This window comes from Capricornis sumatraensis, chromosome 2 (genome assembly GCF_032405125.1).
Source record: "Capricornis sumatraensis isolate serow.1 chromosome 2, serow.2, whole genome shotgun sequence".
Lineage (NCBI taxonomy): Eukaryota > Metazoa > Chordata > Mammalia > Artiodactyla > Bovidae > Capricornis > Capricornis sumatraensis.
This window is the reverse complement of record NC_091070.1, coordinates 70289581-70310467: the sequence shown is the minus strand read 5'-3', so window position 1 is coordinate 70310467 and position 20887 is coordinate 70289581. Positions and strand designations below refer to the sequence as shown.

The following is a 20887-nucleotide window of genomic DNA, read 5'->3' as shown; positions in this document are numbered from 1 at the left end:
AAATATCAACAACCTCAGGTATGCAGATGACACCACCCTTATGGCAGAAAGTGAAGAGGAATGAAAGAGCCTCTTGATGAAAGTGAAAGAAGAGAGTGAAAAAGTTGGCTTAAAACTCAACATTCAGAAAACTAAGATCATGGCATCTGGTTCCATCACTTCATGGAAAATAGATGGGGAAACAGTGGATATAGTGACAGACTTTAATTTTTTGGATTCCAAAATCACTGCAGATGGTGACTGCAGCCATGAAATTAAAAGACGCTTACTCCTTGGAAGAAAAGTTATGATCAACCTAGACAGCATATTAAAAAGCAGACATTACTTTGCCAACAAAGGTCCGTCTAGTCAAAGCTATGGTTTTTCCAGTAGTCATGTATGGATGTGAGAGTTGGACTATAAGGAAAGCTGAGTTCTGAAGGATTGATGCTTTTGAACTGTGGTGTTGGAGAAGACTCTTGAGAGTCCCTTGGACAGCAAGCAGATCCAACCAGTCCATTCTAAAGGAGATCAGTCCTGAATATTCATTGGAAGGACTGACGCTGAAGCTGAAACTCCAATACTTTGGCCACCTGATGTGAAGAACTGACTCAGTAGAAAAGAACCTGATGCTGGGAAAGAGTGAAGGCAGGATGAGAAGGGGATGACAGACGATGAGACGGTTGGATGGTATCACTGACTCGATGGACATGAGTCTGGGTAAGTTCCAGGAGTTGGTGATGGACAGGCAAGCCTGGCATGCTGCGGTCCATGAGGTCGCAGAGTCGGACACAACTGAGTGACTGAACTGAACTTGAGCTTACTCAAAGTCGATGCATAAGGCTGATTTTTTTCTTGATATTACTTATTATTGGTTTAACAAAATAACTAAAATCATAGTGTTGTCACTGTTTTCTCTAGGGACTCATATAAGAACTCTTAAGGGTAATCAGGTCAGATAGCATTATCACATTCTACAGATGAAGACCCTGAATTTGAGAGGCTCAATAACTTGCCAGGTTGCAGAGCTGGATAGTATTCCTCCAGTGATGACGATCTTTGTGAGACTCCATATATGCCTCCCCGCTTGCTGTGCAAACATATTTACAAATAGCGACTAGCTACAAAGCATTGTTATACACATGCAGTTAGGTAACTAAGAATAGGAAATAATTAAAATAATTGTGCTTCATTTTTCTCCTTGTGCACCATGCTTAAGTGAGAAAGATGTAATTTCCCTATTTCTTTCCACAGAATTTCCTAACATTTATCATGTCTGTCAGTGTTCTTATGGTACTGAACTTGATAAGGAACATAATCATTCAAAAAAAAAAGGGCAAAAAACCATCTCAGAACCTGAATGATGATGTAGCTCTGTGGCATGTTTTTCTTCTCTTAACTAGATAATTATCCAGTATGTTTTTTAGTTTGTGCTTGTATGGATCAGACCCTATAAGCTATTTTGCTAAATGTGTGGGAATGATTCCACTGGAGGACTTGAAAGAATTGATTCTTAGGCAATACCTGACTTAGCTTCAGTCTAGAGACTTGCCTTCCCCCCATGCTGAGGAAGAGGAGTTCTGGCCACTCTGGCTTCTGCATGCCTCCAGTAAGCAATGAAGTCAGGATCTCCTGCCTCGCTTTTCAAAAGGTGTGATCTGATATACCACACTTCGTAAGATGCTTCCTACAGCCCCTTCCATTGCAGTCCCCCATGATAAGGTCAGTTTAATTTGCAATTGGGTATGATGAAACATACTTTGGGACAAAAATTTGTGTATAAATATACAATTGTGTGTGTATATATATATATATTTTTTTTTCTCTTATTTAAGATTTGCTCAATTGTGTCAGTTTTATGTACTTTCCTTACCTGTGAAATGGACATAACATTTCATGGCAGTTGAGAATTATTTCAGAAAGCTTTAGATTCAGAGATGCTTTCTTGGCTGAGGGTAACTTTTATTGACGTCACTGAAGTCTTTGAATCTGACCTGCCTTCACTAAACTCTCCAGCTACATATGCTTGGTTATAACATACTTACCTGCAGAAGGAAAATATTTTCTTTTCTGATTGTTTCCCCCCCCCCCCCCCCAGTGGGCTTTTCCAAAGCTAATTTATCTGCAAAGAGGCATATGCTTTAGGTCTGTACTTGTGAATTTACCTTGGAAAAATTAGGTCATCTTCAAATCTGTCAATGTGGCTTATAAACTTGGCAAAGTGTTTTAATTAAAAGCTTTTCTGAGATTTGAAAAAGGAAAAAAATGATTAGTATCAGTAATGTTTTCATTTCCATGGTTGGTGTATTTATAGGTATATGTCACTTTTCATGTTGTATTAAAAGTATGTTGACTGTCTGCTAACAGTTCATCTCTTTTCTTCTGCAGCCTCCAAGTCTGTTATAAATAGTATGCTACGGGACCCTTCTCAGATTCCAGATGGAGTTCTAGCAAATCAGGTCTATCAGGTATTAATCACAGCTGTCTATTTTCAGTGGCAATGCTGTTATCTGCCTAGCAGAGTAAAGGATTTTAAACCTCATTTAATTACTGTCATCATAAACTATCACTGAGGTCAGGGTGCACCATAAATGGCAATGCAATATTTGTGAGAAGAGCATTTCACTTTTTAATAGCTTGCTTTTATAGTGAATAAAAAGCATGCAATTTTTGTTTTCTGTGATTAAATCTGAACAGTCTTTTGAGAGCTTTTTTTAAAAAAAATTTTTAAGAAAAGTAATTACTGCTTTTAGGATATTGTCTGACAGTTTTTGTAGTCGCTCCATCCCAGACCCTTTCTCTTATTTGTCTGCAGTGCATCGTGAATGACTGCTGTTATGGACCACTGGTGGACTGCATCAAACAGTATCCTTTCCCATAAAATTTTAGGTGCACAATTGACGAGCTTAGACTCAGTGGAGATGTGTCTAGCTTTAACCTGACATAAAGTTCTGCTTCACAAAACACATTTCATACTCTTCTATTTTATATTCAATCAACTGGAGGGTCACTGCAGACCATTCTTTTCTACAGCTTAAAAAAAAATCAGATAGGCATTGGGAAGATGTCAGTTCAGCAGTTGCGTGTTCACATGCTTATATCAACCTGCTTGGTTTTCAATGAGTTTAAAGATAGAGTCACGAGGCAGGTAGCACACTGTCTTAGAATGTATCTAAGCATTTCAGTGAACATTTTTTCAAATATTAATAAATTTCTATTTTAAATGAACCAAATTTAGTTGAGAAAAAATTTTGAGCCTGTAGTTAAGAGATGATGTGATTAAACTGCCACAGGAGACCATCATGTTTTAAAGGGCAGTAGATTCTTACTGCTTAGATGTTGATTATATTCTGAGCTGTCACTTGAGTCCCTAATAAACATTTTTTGAGAAAACCAAGCTAATTTTTCCCTCTGGACTGAGTTTAAGGCTAGGAGAACAGATGTCCAGTCATTTTTCATTAAAGACATTGAAATTACTAAAGAGTTAATGCTTGCTTCATCAGACAGGATTTGTGTGTGTGTGTGTGTGTGTGTGTGTGTGTGTGTGTGTATACATGCACATGTATTTCAGTTGTTTCTGATTCTTTGTGGCCCCGTGAACTGCAGCCCGCCAGGCTCCTCTGTCCATAGGATTTTCTAGGCAAGAATACTGAAGTGGATTGCCATTTCCTACTCCAGGGGAATCTTCCCAACCCAGGGATTGAACCTGCATCACTTGTGTCTCCTGCATTGGCAGGTGGATTCTTTACCACTAGCACCACCTGGGAATCCCAAACAGGAGTTGAGTGGACAGTAACTGCTTTGTGAAGTAGGGCATTGTTAATCAATACATTTAGTAGTATTGTGGCAACACTAAGAATTTTTATAATCTTTGGCTAAAAAATTCTATGGAAAGAGTAAATAATTAGTCATTTTTAATGGAAATGATATCTACCTGAGTCCATGAGTCTTATATTTTTTAAGAATACAACATGCCCTTCCTGGGTTTTGTTAGCACAGATGGCATTGTGACCAGTTAAGACTCAGTGATTACCAATCAGGAGGCTTTGTGTTAGAAGCTTTGCTAGTCAAGTGTGTGTGTGTGTGTGTGTGTGTGTGTGTGTGTATGTGTGTGTGTGTGTGTGTGTGTGTTTGTATTCCACCTTGTTTCATGAAGGCTTAGAGTTAGTGAAATTTTTGTAAAAGAAAAAAAATTGATTCACTTTCTTTTTTTCATGAAATTAACCTTTGAAAAATGAATCTTTCAACAGAGCCCAGTTTTAAGAATATTCAGTATCTATATTATAGCCCTTTGCATATTTATTCTCCTAATCTGTTCCTCTCAGTCTAACTTAACAAAATCACAGCTTTGTTGTGAGTTCAACCTTTTATTAGACCATAGTGAAACTATGCTTCCATTTTCAGGGCAAAATTAATGATAGTGTTAGAAATTGTCGGAATGCCAACCCCCACGTTGCCACAGTGATAAAGCTTAGCACGTCCACAAAACAACTAACACCATCTTAGAGTATCTGGGGTGGAATTACATGTTAATTTTAAAGCACATAAAATAGTTAAAAATCAATTTAAAGTTAAGGTTTTAAAAGCATAATGTCTTTTGAAGGATTGCATATTGATTTTAAATATAACTATCTAATTATGTATGCATGGACTAAAGTATGAAGTCAACTGCTTTGTAAATGCCAGGGGGCTGTTTTTCAGTAATAGTTGAGATGCTTACGGGAAACTAGACTGCTGTATTGCTGGCGAAGAAAATGGCTTGTGAGCTTATTTACAAGTTTTGCCCCATGGTCACTGCCATACATCAATAATAGGTATTATTACAGAGAAAGTCTAAGTGTTTCTGCTTATGAAGCATTATAAATTCGGTTTGGAGTATTTTCCACTTTCCTTTTTTGGTTGTGCTACTGCCAGTAGAATTTAATGTAGTGCATGATTTCAATTGATAAAGATAATGATGTATGCCTATAAATTGTATTCACTGGCTAGATTATAATTTCACAGTTCCATTATGCCTATTGCTTGTAAAATTACTGTTTTTATAAACTTTATATTCTAGATTTTGTATTTTATACATGTTTATATCAAACAAAACATAATCAAGATGTATATATCTTTGCAAAATTTCAAATTAGTGATTGCTTTTACCATGCAGAGTAAAACAGGCTGGGAAGTTTATAGAGAATTGATTTTATCTTTGCATTGAGATAGTGGCAGTTTAATGTAACGTAAATACACTTGCTTAGCTGTTTTCAAGGCTGATCAACAGGAATTGTTTTATTTCACACTGAATAAAAATGATTGGATTTTCATGAGTGCAAATGCTATTTGTATGTTGTTCTGATAATTTGGTAATGTTTACATTGCTTACTCTTGTTAAATTACATCATTTTGTTAGAAAGAAAGCACACATTTAATAAATAGAATAGGCGCAAAACCTTTTACTCCATTATGAAAATGTTACATGTAGGCATTTGTGTAAGGAGAGTAAAGTAAATTGGTGATTTATTAATATGACACCAAAATAGCACCCTAGATTGCAAACAGTATATAAATTGTCATTGCTTTCTTTTTTCTTTTGGTGTCTACTATAATTTTTCCTATATAACTGTGTCCACCCACATGTTATTTTCCTGCCACAAGTTATATTCACAGACATAAAAGGTGTGAGAAACCAGCCACCTCAACTTTCCAAAGTGTGACTTCAGGACCCAGCTATTAGACAAAGACCTGAACTGTGGAACAAGGAAAGATAATGATACAGGAAGCTTGAAGTGCTCTGGTTTTTACTCCTGTACCATCAGTATCATGATTCAACATTTTAGATGTAAATAATTCACAGCAATAAAAGTGAGAGCACATTTATGTGGACTGGAAGTAAATTATTTAGTTCTGAAACGTGGAATGCCCCTAGTAATGAGAGACCATTGAGAGATATTCATCAGATGTCTTCAGTGGACTCTCTGAATGTGTGAAATTTTATGATTTAAAAATTTGTTTTCAGTGAGAACTAAGCACAGTCCTGTACATGGGGAGGAGGGACAACAGAAAGAAAAAGACAGTGATGATGACTTGGGACTTGTTTTGATGATGTGTATGAGTGGTCCCACCTCTTGAATTCTAAGGTTTGAATAATATCCACTTGTATTGTTGATAAATGACAGGATGATTGTCTAAGAATTTTACAGGTAATTTTTAAGCTTTATTTGATTTAAATTGGATTCTTATAGTGCATGATCAGGACCAACCAAAGAATCCCTGTTAAGCCAAGAAGTAATAAGACCAGATTGACATTAGTGAGATGGAGAATTAAAGAATTACAGGCACACCTCATTTTATTGTCCTTCACTTTATTGTGCTTTGCAGATAATATGTTTTTTACAAATTGAAAGTTTGTGGCAACCCTGCCTTGAGTCGGCACCATTTTCCCAATAGCATTTGCTCACTTCATGTCTCTATGTCACTTTTTGGTAATTCTTACAATATTTTAATGTTTTTCATTATTATAGTATTTGCTGTGATGATCTGTGGTATTATAATTACAAAAAGATGAGGACTTGCTGAAGGCTCAGGTGATGGTAGCAGTTTTTTAGCAATAAAATATTTTTTAATTAGGGTATATGTATTTTTTAGATATAATGCTGTTGAACACTTAATAGGCTATAGTGTAATAGTAACTTTTATATGTACTGAGAAACCAAAAAATTCATGTAACTTGCCTTATTGCAATATTTGTTTTATTCTGGAACGGAACCCATGGTATCTCCAAAGACTGCCTGTATTACCAAACACCTTTGACAAAATTATAGTATGAGAATAGGATAACACTCCTTTTCACACTTTGTACACACCAGAGGAGCCTGGTGAGCTGCCATCTGTGGGGTTGCACAGAGTCAGACACGACTGAAGCGACTTAGCAGCAGCAGCAGCATTAGCGAATATCAATTATTTTTATGTAATTAATTTTAATATTTTAAGTAGCTTTACAGAGGCCATAGATATAGGCTTTGCAGAGATTTTGTTCTGATTCTCTGCTCTGCCACACATTGACCATATGATCTTATATAAATTCCTTTTTAAGCCTTGTTTTCCTCATCTGTAATATAAGGATAATAATAACTGTGAGGATGAAAAAACATGTAAATACACTGAAAATAACATACTTGATATACTGCCTGCCTCATAATAGCACTCAAAAAATTTATATGAGCATAGGTATGTATTTATACACCATATAATGGTGAAAACTTGCACACACAAGAGAAAGACTTGAAACAGCCTCTGAACTGACGCACTACTCCACAGCCGTTTACTGGGATGTCTTGCCTCCAGAGTACATATACTTCTCAACAAGTCAGTTGTTTGGTTTCCCAAGTCGCAGAAGACCACGAGTCATAGACTAGAAGGGTTGTTGTTGTTCAGTCACCCAGTTGTGTCTGACTCTGCAGCCCCGTGGAGTGCAGCAGACCAAGCCTCCCTGTCGCTCACCATCTCCCTGAGGATGCCCAAGTTCATGTTGATGGCATCAGTGATGCCATCCAGCCAGCTCATCCGCTGACACCCTCTTCTCCTTCTGCCTTCAGTCTTTCCCAGCATCAGGACTGGGAAAATAAGAGCTGCTAAATGCTGGCTTTGTGACAAGTATGAACTCACAAAAGATTTATGGAACTCTGTAAGACTAGAAATTCTTAGGGCAAAAGCTGGTTGGTATTCTAAACTGCACTTAGTGCTTAATAAATGGTCCTAAATTGAATTGAGGGGTTTTTAGCATAGCATAAAGGATGTTTATAATTACCTCTACTTTCCATTTCATCTCAGAGTATAGCCCTGGTATTAGCAATTTTTTCTGGTGGTATAATTCAACCAATGTTACGCTCCTTAACTAAGACTTCCCAGTGCCATTGGTCACGAGCATGAAGTCCTGCTGAGGGACTTGCTTCTGGAGAAAAACCTCTCCTTCCTAGGTAAGTATTGCTTACGTCTTCTCCAGCATATATCTCCGTGAGTGCTTAAATATATATTTTAAAAAATCTTCCACTTGCAGTTATTATGTACTAAAGGAAGAGCAAATGGTGACGGATGCTGTGCATGTTATCTTTTATTGATTTAGAACTGAGCAGGAACTCAGTTACCTAATCCCTTGTATACACAGCACATGCACAGGCTTACAATTAATATTTTATAGCATAAGTGGCTGAAAAAATACTTTAATATCTGTTGCAGTATTACTTTTGGTGTCATGAGATATTAACCATAATCTAGGCCTTATGAGAGAAGGAAACAAAGAAATATTGTCCAGAAAATGCTTTATATATTGAAAAGAATGGTTAGAAAAATTCATGTTAGGTATTTTTGTCTCATGTATGGAATTGCCTAGTACTTTCACTTGAAAATGAAATATTGAGCTTTTATTATTTTTATGCCAAAAGTGAATTGTCATCATATGAGTATGATTTTTTAAAATCTCACAGGTACATATGTGTTTGTCTTCCAACGTGGAATCTTATTACAGATTGTTATTTCTTTCAACATCTCTTAGGCATTAAAAATTAAGCCTCAAAAGGCATACATGTGATAACTGCTCATAGCAACCATAAAGCACTCTGCTGCTGCTACTGCTAAGTCGCTTCAGTCTTGTCCGACTCTGTGCGACCCCAGAGACGGCAGCCCACCAGGCTCCCCTGTCCCTGGGATTCTGCAGGCAAGAACACTGGAGTGGGTTGCTATTTCCTTCTCCAATGCATGAAAGTGAAAAGTGAAAGTGAAGTCGCTCAGTCGTGTCCAACTCTTATCGACCCCATGGACTGCAGCCCACCAGGCTCCTCCATCCGTGGGATTTTCCAGGCAAGAGTACTGGAGTGGGTTGCTCAGTCGTGTCCGACTCTTATCGACCCCATGGACTGCAGCCCACCGGGCTCCTCCGTCCATGGAATTTTCCAGGCAAGAGTACTGGAGTGGGTTGCCATTGCCTTCTCCAGTAAAGCACTCCACCAGGAATTAAATCCTCTTCTCCATTTTAAATGTTGTAATTTTTCAAGATTCTATACAGATTGTATTATTGTACACATCTATTTTATGTAAAGAGTTTGCATAGCATAATTTTTTTAGGGTAAAAAAATTAAGTGATGTTGGATTACATAATTTTTCATCCAAAATGAACAAGACTTAGCCAAGGGAAGTCAAATGATCTTATGTCAAGTTGGGAAAGGATGTTGAAAACAGTCCTGTAGGAAATCTGTTTTAAGTCTTAGTATTCAGTATTTTTATTGATGACCTGAAGATTTGAGTTGAATGTGTTGTAAATGGTTGATAATTTTAAGAGGGGGTATACCATAAATATTCTCCAGTAAGAGTTGAAGACGTGATAAATTAGGAAAGTGGCCTTAGATTACTAAATTAAATTTTGATAAGTAAAAGCAACAAGTTTTTTTTTTGTATAAGAAGAACAACTGAAATATTCAGTGTATGGAAAAGGGTGAATTAGATAGAAATTACCTTTTAAAATCTAATGAAAAATATGGTGTATAACGCCTTCAGAACCAATTGGAATGAATGTCCTGAGCTGCACCATGGAGTACTTTGTAGACTATGGAGTTCCAGTAATATTATAAAGTATCTGATCATATTGACCACTCAGTGGCCAATAAGGTGTGGCCAAATGTGTTGTCTGAAGCCAGCAACTGAGCAGTCATATTTTCAAGACCACTTGGTGTAACTCTCTTGGCACCATCTGCTTAAGGGTAGTCAAGCCCTTGTACCACTTCTTTGCTTAATCTAGTTTTTTTCTGCTTCCTTCCTAAAGGCTGGAAGACCCAAACAGGGAGGAAGAGCAAAGGGCTCACTCTTGGCTGAAACTTAGTCCCAGGTGTTCGACTCCCTTGATTCTAGGAACTGAAGGCGCTAGACCGCGTTGGCCACCGCTGACAAAGGCAGTGCAGAGGCATAGCAGGGAGTCACTGCGCTTTGCTAGCACGCTCAGAAAGGGGATTTAAAATGGAACGGGCTCATCTGTTCCTCTGCACTCTAGGATCTAACAGTAATTCTTTTATTGAAGCATACCAAAGATGATCCTTAACTCATATTTAGCTCTCTTCATGTAACCTCAGTCCTGTTTTGAAGCATTTCCTCATCAGTATTCAAAGTTGTTATTCTATGCATTTTAAGCATTTTAATGTAGTACTGAATTAATACATGTTTATTTATGGTTAAAACCTGAAAACCTAAAGCCTCTTATGGAGTATCATTATGGGTTTGTTCTTTTACCTTGTAAATACTCCCTTCACGATGAATAATCAGATCTGGAGTACTGTACCAGGTAAATTTAGATAAATCATCAAAAACATAGGTATAGAAATAGACTACTAATCTCATTTTATATTTTCTTGTTTTCTTGTGTACGCCTTGAATTTTGTTGCAGAGACATTGCAGGCATGTTTGTTTTACTTTGATTTTTTTTTTAATAAGTGAAAGTAAAATCAATCAGTGCCCTCTGTGTCTTTCTTTCTCCCTTTCTTTTTCCTTCCCTCCTTCCCTCAAATCTGGACTACTTCAAAAGACAAGGATTCTTATTGTTTATATATTACCCCTTCTTAAGAATTATGACTTCCTGAAATTTTTTATCTTATTTTAAATTTTCCACCAATTGTGCTCTATATGTCATCTTATAAAATACGTATTTTATCTGACATCTCTAAAACCAAGAGGTCAGATAGAAGAGAAAAATAAAAATAAATTGCTTTTATCATAACCCTAATAATTTCTTAAATTTTCTTGATTCATAACCACATACTGAACAGCTGCCATGGCACAGGATTTGTTGTTCAGTTGCTAAGTCGTGTCTGACTCTTTGTGACCCCAAGGACTGCAGCACGCCAGGCTTCCCTGTCCTTCACCATCTCCAGGAGCTTGCTTAAATTCATGACCACTGAGTCAGTGATGCTATCCAACCATCTTATCCTCTGCCGCCCCTTTCTCCTTTTGCCTTCAGTCTTTCCCAGCATCAAGGTCTTTTTCAATAAGTCGGCTCTTATAATCAGGTACACAGGATTTAACCAGGCACTACAATTGGAAAGGAAAAATGAAGTCTCCTTTTTGTTGAAGGTTTAGGTGTACTTATGGATTTATCCTATGTTGTACATTTATCCATTTTGTACTTCATAAAATTACATTGTGGGGCTTCCCTGGTGGCTCAGAGGTTAAAGTGTCTGCCTGCAGTGCAGGAGACCTGGGTTCGATCCCTGGGTCGGGAAGATCCCCTGGAGAAGGAAATGGCAACCCACTCTAGTATTCTTGCCTGGAGAATCCCATGGACACAGGAGCCTGGTGGGCTACAGTCCACAGGGTCGCAAAGAGTCGGACACGACTGAGCGACTTCACTTTCAGTTTCAAGAAGAGTCAATGTTGAATAAATGACTTTAGGTTCTCCAACTAGAAAATATATTTTATTCATATATTTATTCCAACAATCAGTTACTGAATCAGGTACTATTTTAAGCCCTAGACGTAAGTCAGATGAAGGCCCTGCTTTTGTAGCTATGGTCAAGTTACAAACAAATTACAAGCAAATGAGTACAGGTAGTTTCTAGCAGTTTCCTCAGAGATCTCATAATTCTGTTATTCATTCTTCAGTCATTCTTTTCAGTTAACTTTTGCCAAGTATGTTCTGTGCATGCCAGGAAAGTGAAGTGAAAAACAGTGAAAGTGTTAGTCATTCAGTCATGTCTGACTCTTTGTGACCCTAAGGACTGTAGCCCACGAGGCTCCTCTGTCCATGGAATTCTCCAGGCAAGAATACTGGAATGGGTAACCATTCCCTTCTCCAGGGTATCTTCCCAACCCAGTGATCAAACCCAGGGATCAGACCCAGGTTTCCTGCATTGCAGGTGGATTCTCTACCAGATGAGCCAAGAGGGAACCCCAAGAATACTGGAGTGGGTAGCCTATCCCTTCTCCAGGGCATCTTCCTGAACCAGGAATTGAACTCGGGTCTCCTGCATTGCAGGCAGATTCTTTACTGTCTGAACCACCAGGTGTGCCAGGAACAATACCGTAAATAGTTTGAAGATGATGATAAGCACGCCTTCCCTCCAGCTCTCACACACTATTGCCTTGTCCGTCCCAGCAAAAATGCACTTTCATCTAGTGCATCTCACTTGATTGTCTTGTAGTGAAAATAAATGCATTCAAGGCTGTGGTCCTGCTTCTCCTGTGAATATTTTTAAAGAAGGTACAGATTATGTTAAAAATCAATAGTTACCCTCAACATAGGAAGAAAATGCTACTGGCTTGTAAGCAACTTTTCCTGAAGTAGCAATAGAAGTTTATTTACTCATCTTACTCATCTGCTCTCTCTTAGCAGCCTCTTCCTACTTCCATGTGCTTCTCAGGTGGCTCCCTGAATTCATTAGCCTGGCTGGATTACCACTAAGCTAATCACTGTTTCTTTTGGTGCAGCAAACTGTTACCTTTTGGATACTTGCTATGGGCATGTATCATTAGGAATAAAAAATAAATAAATAAAACAAGTCAAACATGGATTTTCCCAGGAAATTTTCAAATAAGTACAAATCAGTTCTTTCCAAGTATAGTTAATTTAGAATGAACATTTATTGATGTGCATTTAAAGTCTCACAAGATGCAAAGAGCTTGCTGCCCACTTTTAGGCTTGGAGACACAAGGAAATAGACCAATTAGGCATTGTGACCATCCTTATCCCTTCTGCTAAGGGTTTGTTCCATTTCTAGTATCAGTGAAATAGAAAATGTATCTTGTCTGATGGAGATGTTTTAATTTGTATCTCTCAAGTAATTAATGATAGCATATTTTATTTTATAGCCTCTGTCTCTCTCTCTTTTGGGAGTGTGGGGTGAGAGGAGAGATTTGGACACAAGGCAAGGGAGAAAAGAAAAATAGTGACAGCCAGAAGACAACAAGAATGTTTGCAATGATAGGGAAAATATGAAAGAGCGTGTACCAAAGGCTGAAGACAAACATTCATCCTCCATGGGTTGGCATTTCTCCAGGTCGGAGGGACTTTCATTAGTGACTTCCATAGCCACTGTCTGGTGCAAATTCTTGTTAAGTTTGGCTTAATAAGGATGGTTCCAGAGATATTTTATTCTTTCCAGTGAATGTTGCCCTATTAGTAGCAGCTAACAATTACTTTGAGTGACACCTGAGAGGCATTTGCTTCATCCTGCCTCACCCTACCATGTTTGGTCTTGCCTTGTGACAGGCCAGCATATTTTACATAGGTGCTTTTTCTAGCATTCATGTACTGCTCTGTGGGACTCCAGGAGGGTGCAGTCTGTATAAAGCCAAATAGGCTTACTGAAGGATATCCGTTGCTGTAAGAAATTAGGATCTGTGTTTCTGAGAGTTTGTCTACTCCTGCTGCTTTATTCCCTATCTAAAGCAGCAGTGCTCCAGGGAAGTGATTATGATGTGATATGGAATTATGACTTCAGGTGAAGAATAGGCAGTGGGAACAGACGAAATTCAGAATACTGAGACCGTGTATACATGCAAATGTTAGCCATTGAGGGTAAGAGACTAGAGATAAAACATAGGGTTATGTAGGCTAAAGGGAACTAAGATGGTTAGATATTTCCGAAAGTATCAACTATTTAAATTCCTAACTAAAGGTTAAAATAAGATGCAGTTTTCCAGGTAACAGGAACATTATTTTGAGGGGCAGAATGTGGAGAATATGGGGTCTGTTCTCCCCTTCCTAAAGAAATTGTCAAGGTGAGGGACCATCTTTTACTTATTTATCTTATTTACTTTGCTTATGCATGTTTCTCCCTGGGACCAAGAGAAAAGAACCACAGACACATGTTTGCTGCTGAAAGGTTCTTTAGAACTTTGAAGACAGGTTAGCCTGTTCACTTATGGTGGTAGTCTTGCTGCTTGAAGCCCACAGCTCTTCCCTCAACCATTGCTCTGGTTAGATAACTCGCATAAGCCAACATCTGCTTTCTTGGCCACTGATGATAAGTTAGAACCACCTTGGTTGTAAGTGACCGAGATCCAGTCAAACTAGATTATATGCACAGACAAAAGGGAGAAATATTGGTTCAGAGATAACACCTGTGACATCCAAAGAAGTTTGCTTCTGATGTGTCTAGAATTTAGAAGACAAAACGATGTCATCAGTATCTCCTCTTTTTCCCATTTTGCGTTTCTTTTTTCCAATGTAGGCTTCATTCTCAGAAAACAAAGGTGATCCCTGGCAATTGCTAATTTGTTTACTCTGTAGAGTTCATAATCCCAGGGGGAAAGAGGTGCTTCTCATTTTGCCCCATAATCAATCTTAAAAATGGGCTCTGATCAGCTAGTCTGGGTCACGTGTCCACTCCTGGGGCCAGTGGTTGGGGGTTATGTCTTTCACCACCCACCCAAATCAATTGTGAGAGTAGGTTGGTGATGCCAGGGAGGGCAGAAACAGGACAAAAAATCAAATATCTCACCCCACAAAAAATTAGCTATAGGTTGAAACCTTATTCCCCATAAACAAAAAGTACTGAAGGGTCACATCTGTTACTGTTATTGTTAGATGGGTTCCCTGGTCCTGTGTGTTTGTGTATCAGTGTGTAGAGATCTCTTGTATGCCTCCAAACTAATATGCCTCCCTCCACCGAGATTAGTTCAGGCACAACAGGTTCTCACATCAGTGACAACAGCTAAAAGAGCTGGGGCAGACAAAGGCTGACATTCATCCACTGCACAGAATTTTGGAGTTACAAAGGACTCTGTGACCATCCAGTCTGCCTGTTCTGTTTAATGGAAACTTGCCTCAGACCTCGCATCACAGTTATTACTTCACCCCCCCCCGCCCCCCGCCCCGGCCCCGAACAATTTGTCCTGAATTCTTTTTCACTCTACCATGCTGACTTCTGACTTGTCCCTTCTCTTGTGGTAAACCAAAAGAATTTAGAGTGATACAGCTGAAGCTCCAATACTTTGGCCACCTGATTAGAAGAGCCGACTCATTGGAAAAGACCCTGATGCTGGGAAAGGTTAAGGGCAAGAGGAGAAGGGGACGACAGAGGTTGAGATGGTTGGATGGCATCACAGACCCAGTGGACATAAATTTGAGCAAGCTCCAGGAGATAGTGAAGAACAGGGAAGCCTGGCATGCTGCTGCAGTTCATGGGGTCGCAAAGAGTCGGGCATGACTTAGCGGCTGTAGAATGACAGCAACAGAGTAAGATACAGAAGGAAGAGTTTTGTTTCTGTTGTCATATTCATGTTCTCTGTCTCCAGAACCATCAGTCAATGGGGACCAGCCTACCCTGCCTCACTTTGCACTGTTCTGACTTGTGACACCCGTCTCCGCCCTGCCCCCAACCCCCCCAACCCCCCTCAACACTCCCCCCCCCGCCGATTTGTTCCCTGTCTTTAGGGCACTTTAGTTTTCACTAGTGAAAGTGAATTCGCTCAGTCGTGTCCGACTCTGTGTGACCCTGTGGACTGTAGCCCTGTGTCCATGGGATTCTCCAGGCAAGAATACTGGAGTGGGTTGCCATTTCCTTCTCCAGGGGATCTTCCCAACCCAGGGATCAAACCCAGGTCTCCTGCGTTGCAGGCAGACGCTTTAACCTCTGAGCCACCAGGGAAGCCCTTGTCCCCTAAAGACATAAACAAAGTATAAGGTCAGAGCAGTCAGTTGTATTCCTTATTAGTGGCTTTGGTAAGAGGCTTTGGGGGAAAAGATTGAAACTAATGGACATAATGAAATTTTTAGGTCCTCTAAAAATTTTATTCATCTCGGTCTCCCCATTAAATGCATATCTATTCTATGTACCTTTGCACATGGTTTGCATAGCATAATAATATGTATTATCAAAACCCTGCTAAATTCTTTAATTAGGTAGAAAGCATGGGATATGAAGATCACAGCTCCAATTATTGAATGAAACAGTATTTTGGGATTTAAAAAGACACACAGAAAAACAAAATACTAGAGTAGAAAAAATATACTGTAGTTTTCATTTGTATTGAAGTGTCTTTTTTGCCCTTCCCCAATTTAATAAAAAATGTAATCGACGTTAAAAAGATTCTTTTTTGCCATACAAGGTATTTTAACCTAAGATTTTAGAAACCTTTTGACAAATTCGTAGATAAAAGGCCATGTCAGAATGTTATCTTTTCATTTTCAGATGTTATGAACTGGGAATTTTACATAATTTCTCTGAGAATAACTGTATTTCTTAAATTTAAAGCCTTTTAAGGAAGCAAAATGTAAAACTTCAAACTTTTTCTTATAGTCCTCATGCCCTGCTATGATTCTTAAGCATATGTTAACTAGTTTCAGATGTGTTTTGTTCTCTGACTCAAAATCAGCCCTTTCTTTAAAAGAAAGAAATTGTGTAATTAGTACTTAATTGCTGTGGATATTTTGGGCATTTAGAGGGGAGGGTAATTAAAAGGCCAGAGAAATTAAACTTTCACAGTGATCTTTACATTTATGTGATTCCTTTTTTAAAATGTCCTCCAAAGGCAAGCCTGACAACTTAAAAATAAATGAAGAACTGAATTGTTTTGAAAAATTTCGCATCACTTTTATCTGTAGATGCGGTTTCATTGGTTTTTTAGTTATATTGGAGAAAGGACCATTAGAATACTAGAAATCAAACATTGATTTTGTTCGCTTCCTCTTCAGGCAGGTGTCAGCTAAACAGTGTCCAAGACCCATCCCCGCTCTCGTGTTTTCAAACCTTCCAGGAGGAAAATGAGAATTCTTTTTGCCACTTCATAAGTATTACACATGATGAAATTTAAATATTTGCCATAATTAAAAATTGTATATGGTCTGTTGGGACAAACCAGAGCTTGGTTGAGATGGGCTCCTATCTGTATCTGGCTATATGAAAGACCCAGGTGGTTGGCCACCTGATGCAAAGAGCCAAGTCCTTGGAAAAGACCCTGATGCTGGGGAAGATTGAGGGCAGGAGGAGAAGGGGGACGACAGAGGATGAGATGATTGGATGGCTTCACCAACTCAGTGGATGTGAGTTTGGGCAAACTCTGGGAGATAATGAAGGATAGGGAAGCCTGGCATGCTGCAGTCTGTGGGGTCGCAAAGTTGAACATAACTTAGTGACTGAACAATAACGAAAAGGTGTTGGCAGTCAGTTCTGCTGACCTGTTTCTTTGTATCATGTGTAAGTTGGAATGGTAGAAGACTCTATAAGCTCAGAAGTACTATGTTTCATGAGGTACCCTTTATCTAAAAATCCTACATTTTGTGGATCTAGAGGCTAATGAGTCTTCTTTTAAGTGAAACTACTTTTATATTAATTTTGATAATGAATACTTGGACTGTGACATTAACAAGCTTGTTCTTGTTGTTTAGTGGCCAGGTCGTGTCCCATTCTTTGCTACCCTATGGACTGTAGCCTGCCAGACTCCTCTGTCCATGGGATTTTCCAGGCAAGAATACCAGAATGGATTGCCATTTCCTTCTCCAGGGGATCTTCCTGACCCAGGGATCAAACCCGTGTCTCCCACATTGGCAGGCAGATTCTACCACTGAGACACCAGGGAAGCCTTTTAACAAGCTTAGTATTTATGAGATATATTAGGCATTTTCAATATATGTTAAGTCAGAAGAGCCCTACTTCATATTTGCTACATTCACTGAGTAAGTTAGATATACAGGATTTGGAGATTGACTTCATATTGATCCCCAACAGTTTTAGGAGTTATACTAAAAGTGCTATTCTGAAACTCTCCTCCCAGGCTTTTAAACTAATATTATTCTTTCCTCTTTCTCAGTCTTTATCATTTTTTCTTGAAGAAAACATCAAGTTACTTAAACATCCAGCTTTCCACTTGGAAAGTTCAGAGACTCATAAGTAACCACTTGGCTCCAATATGTATAAAAAGCCCTGAGAACTCTGATGAAACTTAAGATTCTCAAGGAAAATAAAAATTGAAAAACTGATTATAAAAGAGAGAAAAAAATCTAAACAGATCAGTAACCCTCAAAAAAAAAAAAAAAAAAAAAGGTAGTAAAAGTAACCAAAGAGCTACACTTTATAGTAGCCCCAGACCTGGATTGCTTATGGGGGGAATTCTGCCCAAACATTCAGGAATGGATAAATCCAATGTTGTTTAAAATATTGCAGAGCAAACAAAATAGGAAAACTTCCCACCTCGAACTTGGGGTCACTTTTGCTGTCTTTTCAATCAGGAAAGAAATTACTCAGTCACTCTGGGTCAACTTTGCTGAAGACATGGTACTCTTAAAAATGTACTTATATTTTATTCATTTACCCATTTGTGTATTAAATATGTGCCAACTGGCCTCCCTGGTGGCTCAGTGGTAAAGAATCTGCCTGTAATGCAGGAGATGTGTAGGAGACACTGGTTTGGAAGATCCCCTTGAGGAAGAAATGACAACCCACTCCAGTATTCTTGCCTGGGAAAAACCATGCACAGAGGAGCCTAGCAGGCTAGAGTCCACGGGGTCGCCAAGAGTTGAACACAAGTGAGCGCAGACACACACACACAGGTGTTTGTTGATGGTGAGAATAGAGCAGTGAATAGGGTTTTAAAGAATGAAAAGAAACATTTCCTGTCCTCAGAGCAGAGGCTTCAGGCTTTGGTTGTGGTGGGAGCCAGGCCTATGCACAGTAAGACAAGGGGATGAACAAGGAATGAGGCACAGGTAGTGTTTTGGGTGATGAGTAAGCTGTAGCCTCTAGACCTTAGAGTTTGAACACTGATCCACCAGATGGTCAACCAAATTTTGCATCCATACCCAGTGGTTGGGATAATGATCATGGTAAGGAATCTTTAACCATCTGAGAACCAGGAATGGAGCATAATGCAAAGGCCAGGAAATCTGGTCAGATACATGGGGTTGAGTTACAAATCTCCCAGTACGGTGATCTTTGATAGAAACTTCCATCTCCTGGGGCTGAGACCAGGTGAGCAGGGACAGCTCTTCCTGAATGAATACCACTCCCTAGACTTGTCCTGTCATTTTTTCTGAATTTTGCCAAGTAAAGGAAAATCTAGGTTGAAAGGAATAGTATGAAATTTGAAACAGAGGAGGTAAGACAGAGTTTAGAAAATAAAAAACAGAGATGATACCCAATGCATAGTAACAAAGTATTTCAGATGTGTGAAATAATCTCTTTACTTAAATAAGAAAAAAATGTAGTATTGCTGGTGGTGGCACAGGTTTCTAGAAGCTGTCTTTTGACTACAGTTACAGTTGGATCATGGGAAAAGCAAGAGAGTTCCAGAAAAACATCTATTTCTGCTTTATTGACTATGCCAAAGCCTTTGACTGTGTGGATCGTAATAAACTGTGGAGAATTCTGAAAGAGATGGGAATACCAGACCACCTGACCTGCCTCTTGAGAAATCTGTATGCAGGTCAGGAAGCAACAGTTAGAACTAGACATGGAACAGACTGGTTCCAAATAGGAAAAGGAGTATGTCAAGGTTATATATTGTCACCCTGCTTATTTAACTCATATGCAGAGTACATCATGAGAAACTCTGGGCTGGAAGAAGCACAAGCTGGAATCAAGATTGCTGGGAGAAATATCAATAACCTCAGATACGCAGATGACACCACCCTTATGGCAGAAAGTGAAGAGGAGCTACAAAGCCTCTTGATGAAAGTGAAAGAGGAGAGTGAAAAAGTTGGCTTAAAGCTCAACATTCAGAAAACGAAGATCATGGCATCTGGTCCCATCATTTCATGGGAAATAGATGGGGAAACAGGGGAAACAGTGTCAGAATTTATCTTTTTGGGCTCTCAAATCACTGCAGATGGTGACTGCAGCCATGAAATTAAAAGACGCTTACTCCTTGGAAGGAAAGTTATGACCAACCTAGATAGCATATTCAAAAGCAGAGACATTAGTTTGCCGAATAAGGCCCATCTAGTCAAGGCTATGGTTTTTCCAGTGGTCTTGTATGGATGTGAGAGTTGGACTGTGAAGAAGGCTGAGCGCCGAAGAATTGATGCTTTTGAACTGTGGTGTTGGAGAAGACTCTTGAGAGTCCCTTGGACTGCAAGGAGATCCAACCAGTCCATTCTGAAGGAGACCAGCCCTGGGATTTCTTTGGAAGGAATGATGCTAAAGCTGAAACTCCAGTACTCTGGCCACCTCATGCGAAGAGTTGACTCATTGGAAAAGACTCTGATGCTGGGAGGGATTGGGGGCAGGAGGAGAAGGGGACGACAGAGGATGAGATGGCTGGATGGCATCACGGACTTGATGGACACCACCGGGAACTCCGGGAGTTGATGATGGACAGGGAGGCCTGGCGTGCTGCGATTCATGGGGTTGCAAAGAGTCGGACATGACTGAGCGACTGAACTGAACTGAACTGAACAGTTGAATCACCTTTACACTGAGACTGAGGGATGTGGGGGCAGTATAGAGAAAGTATAGGAGTACTGTGTTACAGTTTGAGGTTCTCCACAGAAAGATGGAGAGATTCTCTGATGTTTATGTTCAGTTTGAGGAGTTTAGGTGTTTTTTTTAATTTTTCACATTAAGTAAGTCATGAAATTTAAACTGTAGGTACTGTGTTAGTAATTTGGGTGCGCTGAACAGGAGTATAACTGCCTTTTAAGGGATTTTAGTGTGTGCATTTAGATTGCTTGGTGACCTTTGAAATTTTGTTTTTAGCCACTGTCAGAAACATCATAATTTTTCCTTCTGAAACAGATTTTGAACACCTGCAAAGGTTGATCAAACTAGGATAGTTTTAATAAACTATTAATCTCTCTTCTTTAATGTCAACCCAGCTTTTAAAGTCACTCATTTGTATCCAACTCTTTGCCATACCATGGACTTTACAGCCCATGGAATTCTCCAGGCCAGAATGCTGGAGTGGATAGCCTATCCCTTCTCCCAGAGATCTTCCCAACCGAGGG

The 20887-nt window shown here is 39.2% G+C and overlaps 1 protein-coding gene across 3 annotated transcripts in view; it reads left to right on the top strand.

The window, feature by feature from the left end:
* The window catches only part of CDIN1 (CDAN1 interacting nuclease 1), a 232919-nt gene that overhangs the window by 103394 nt on the left and 108638 nt on the right, over positions 1 to 20887 (top strand). For all 3 annotated transcript variants that reach the window (XM_068964969.1, XM_068964968.1, XM_068964967.1), the window contains 3 exons: positions 2368 to 2447; positions 2795 to 2844; positions 7876 to 7943. In XM_068964969.1, coding sequence (XP_068821070.1) covers positions 2368 to 2447; positions 2795 to 2844; positions 7876 to 7943 — 198 coding nt within the window. The remainder of the gene's footprint in view (positions 1 to 2367; positions 2448 to 2794; positions 2845 to 7875; positions 7944 to 20887) is intronic.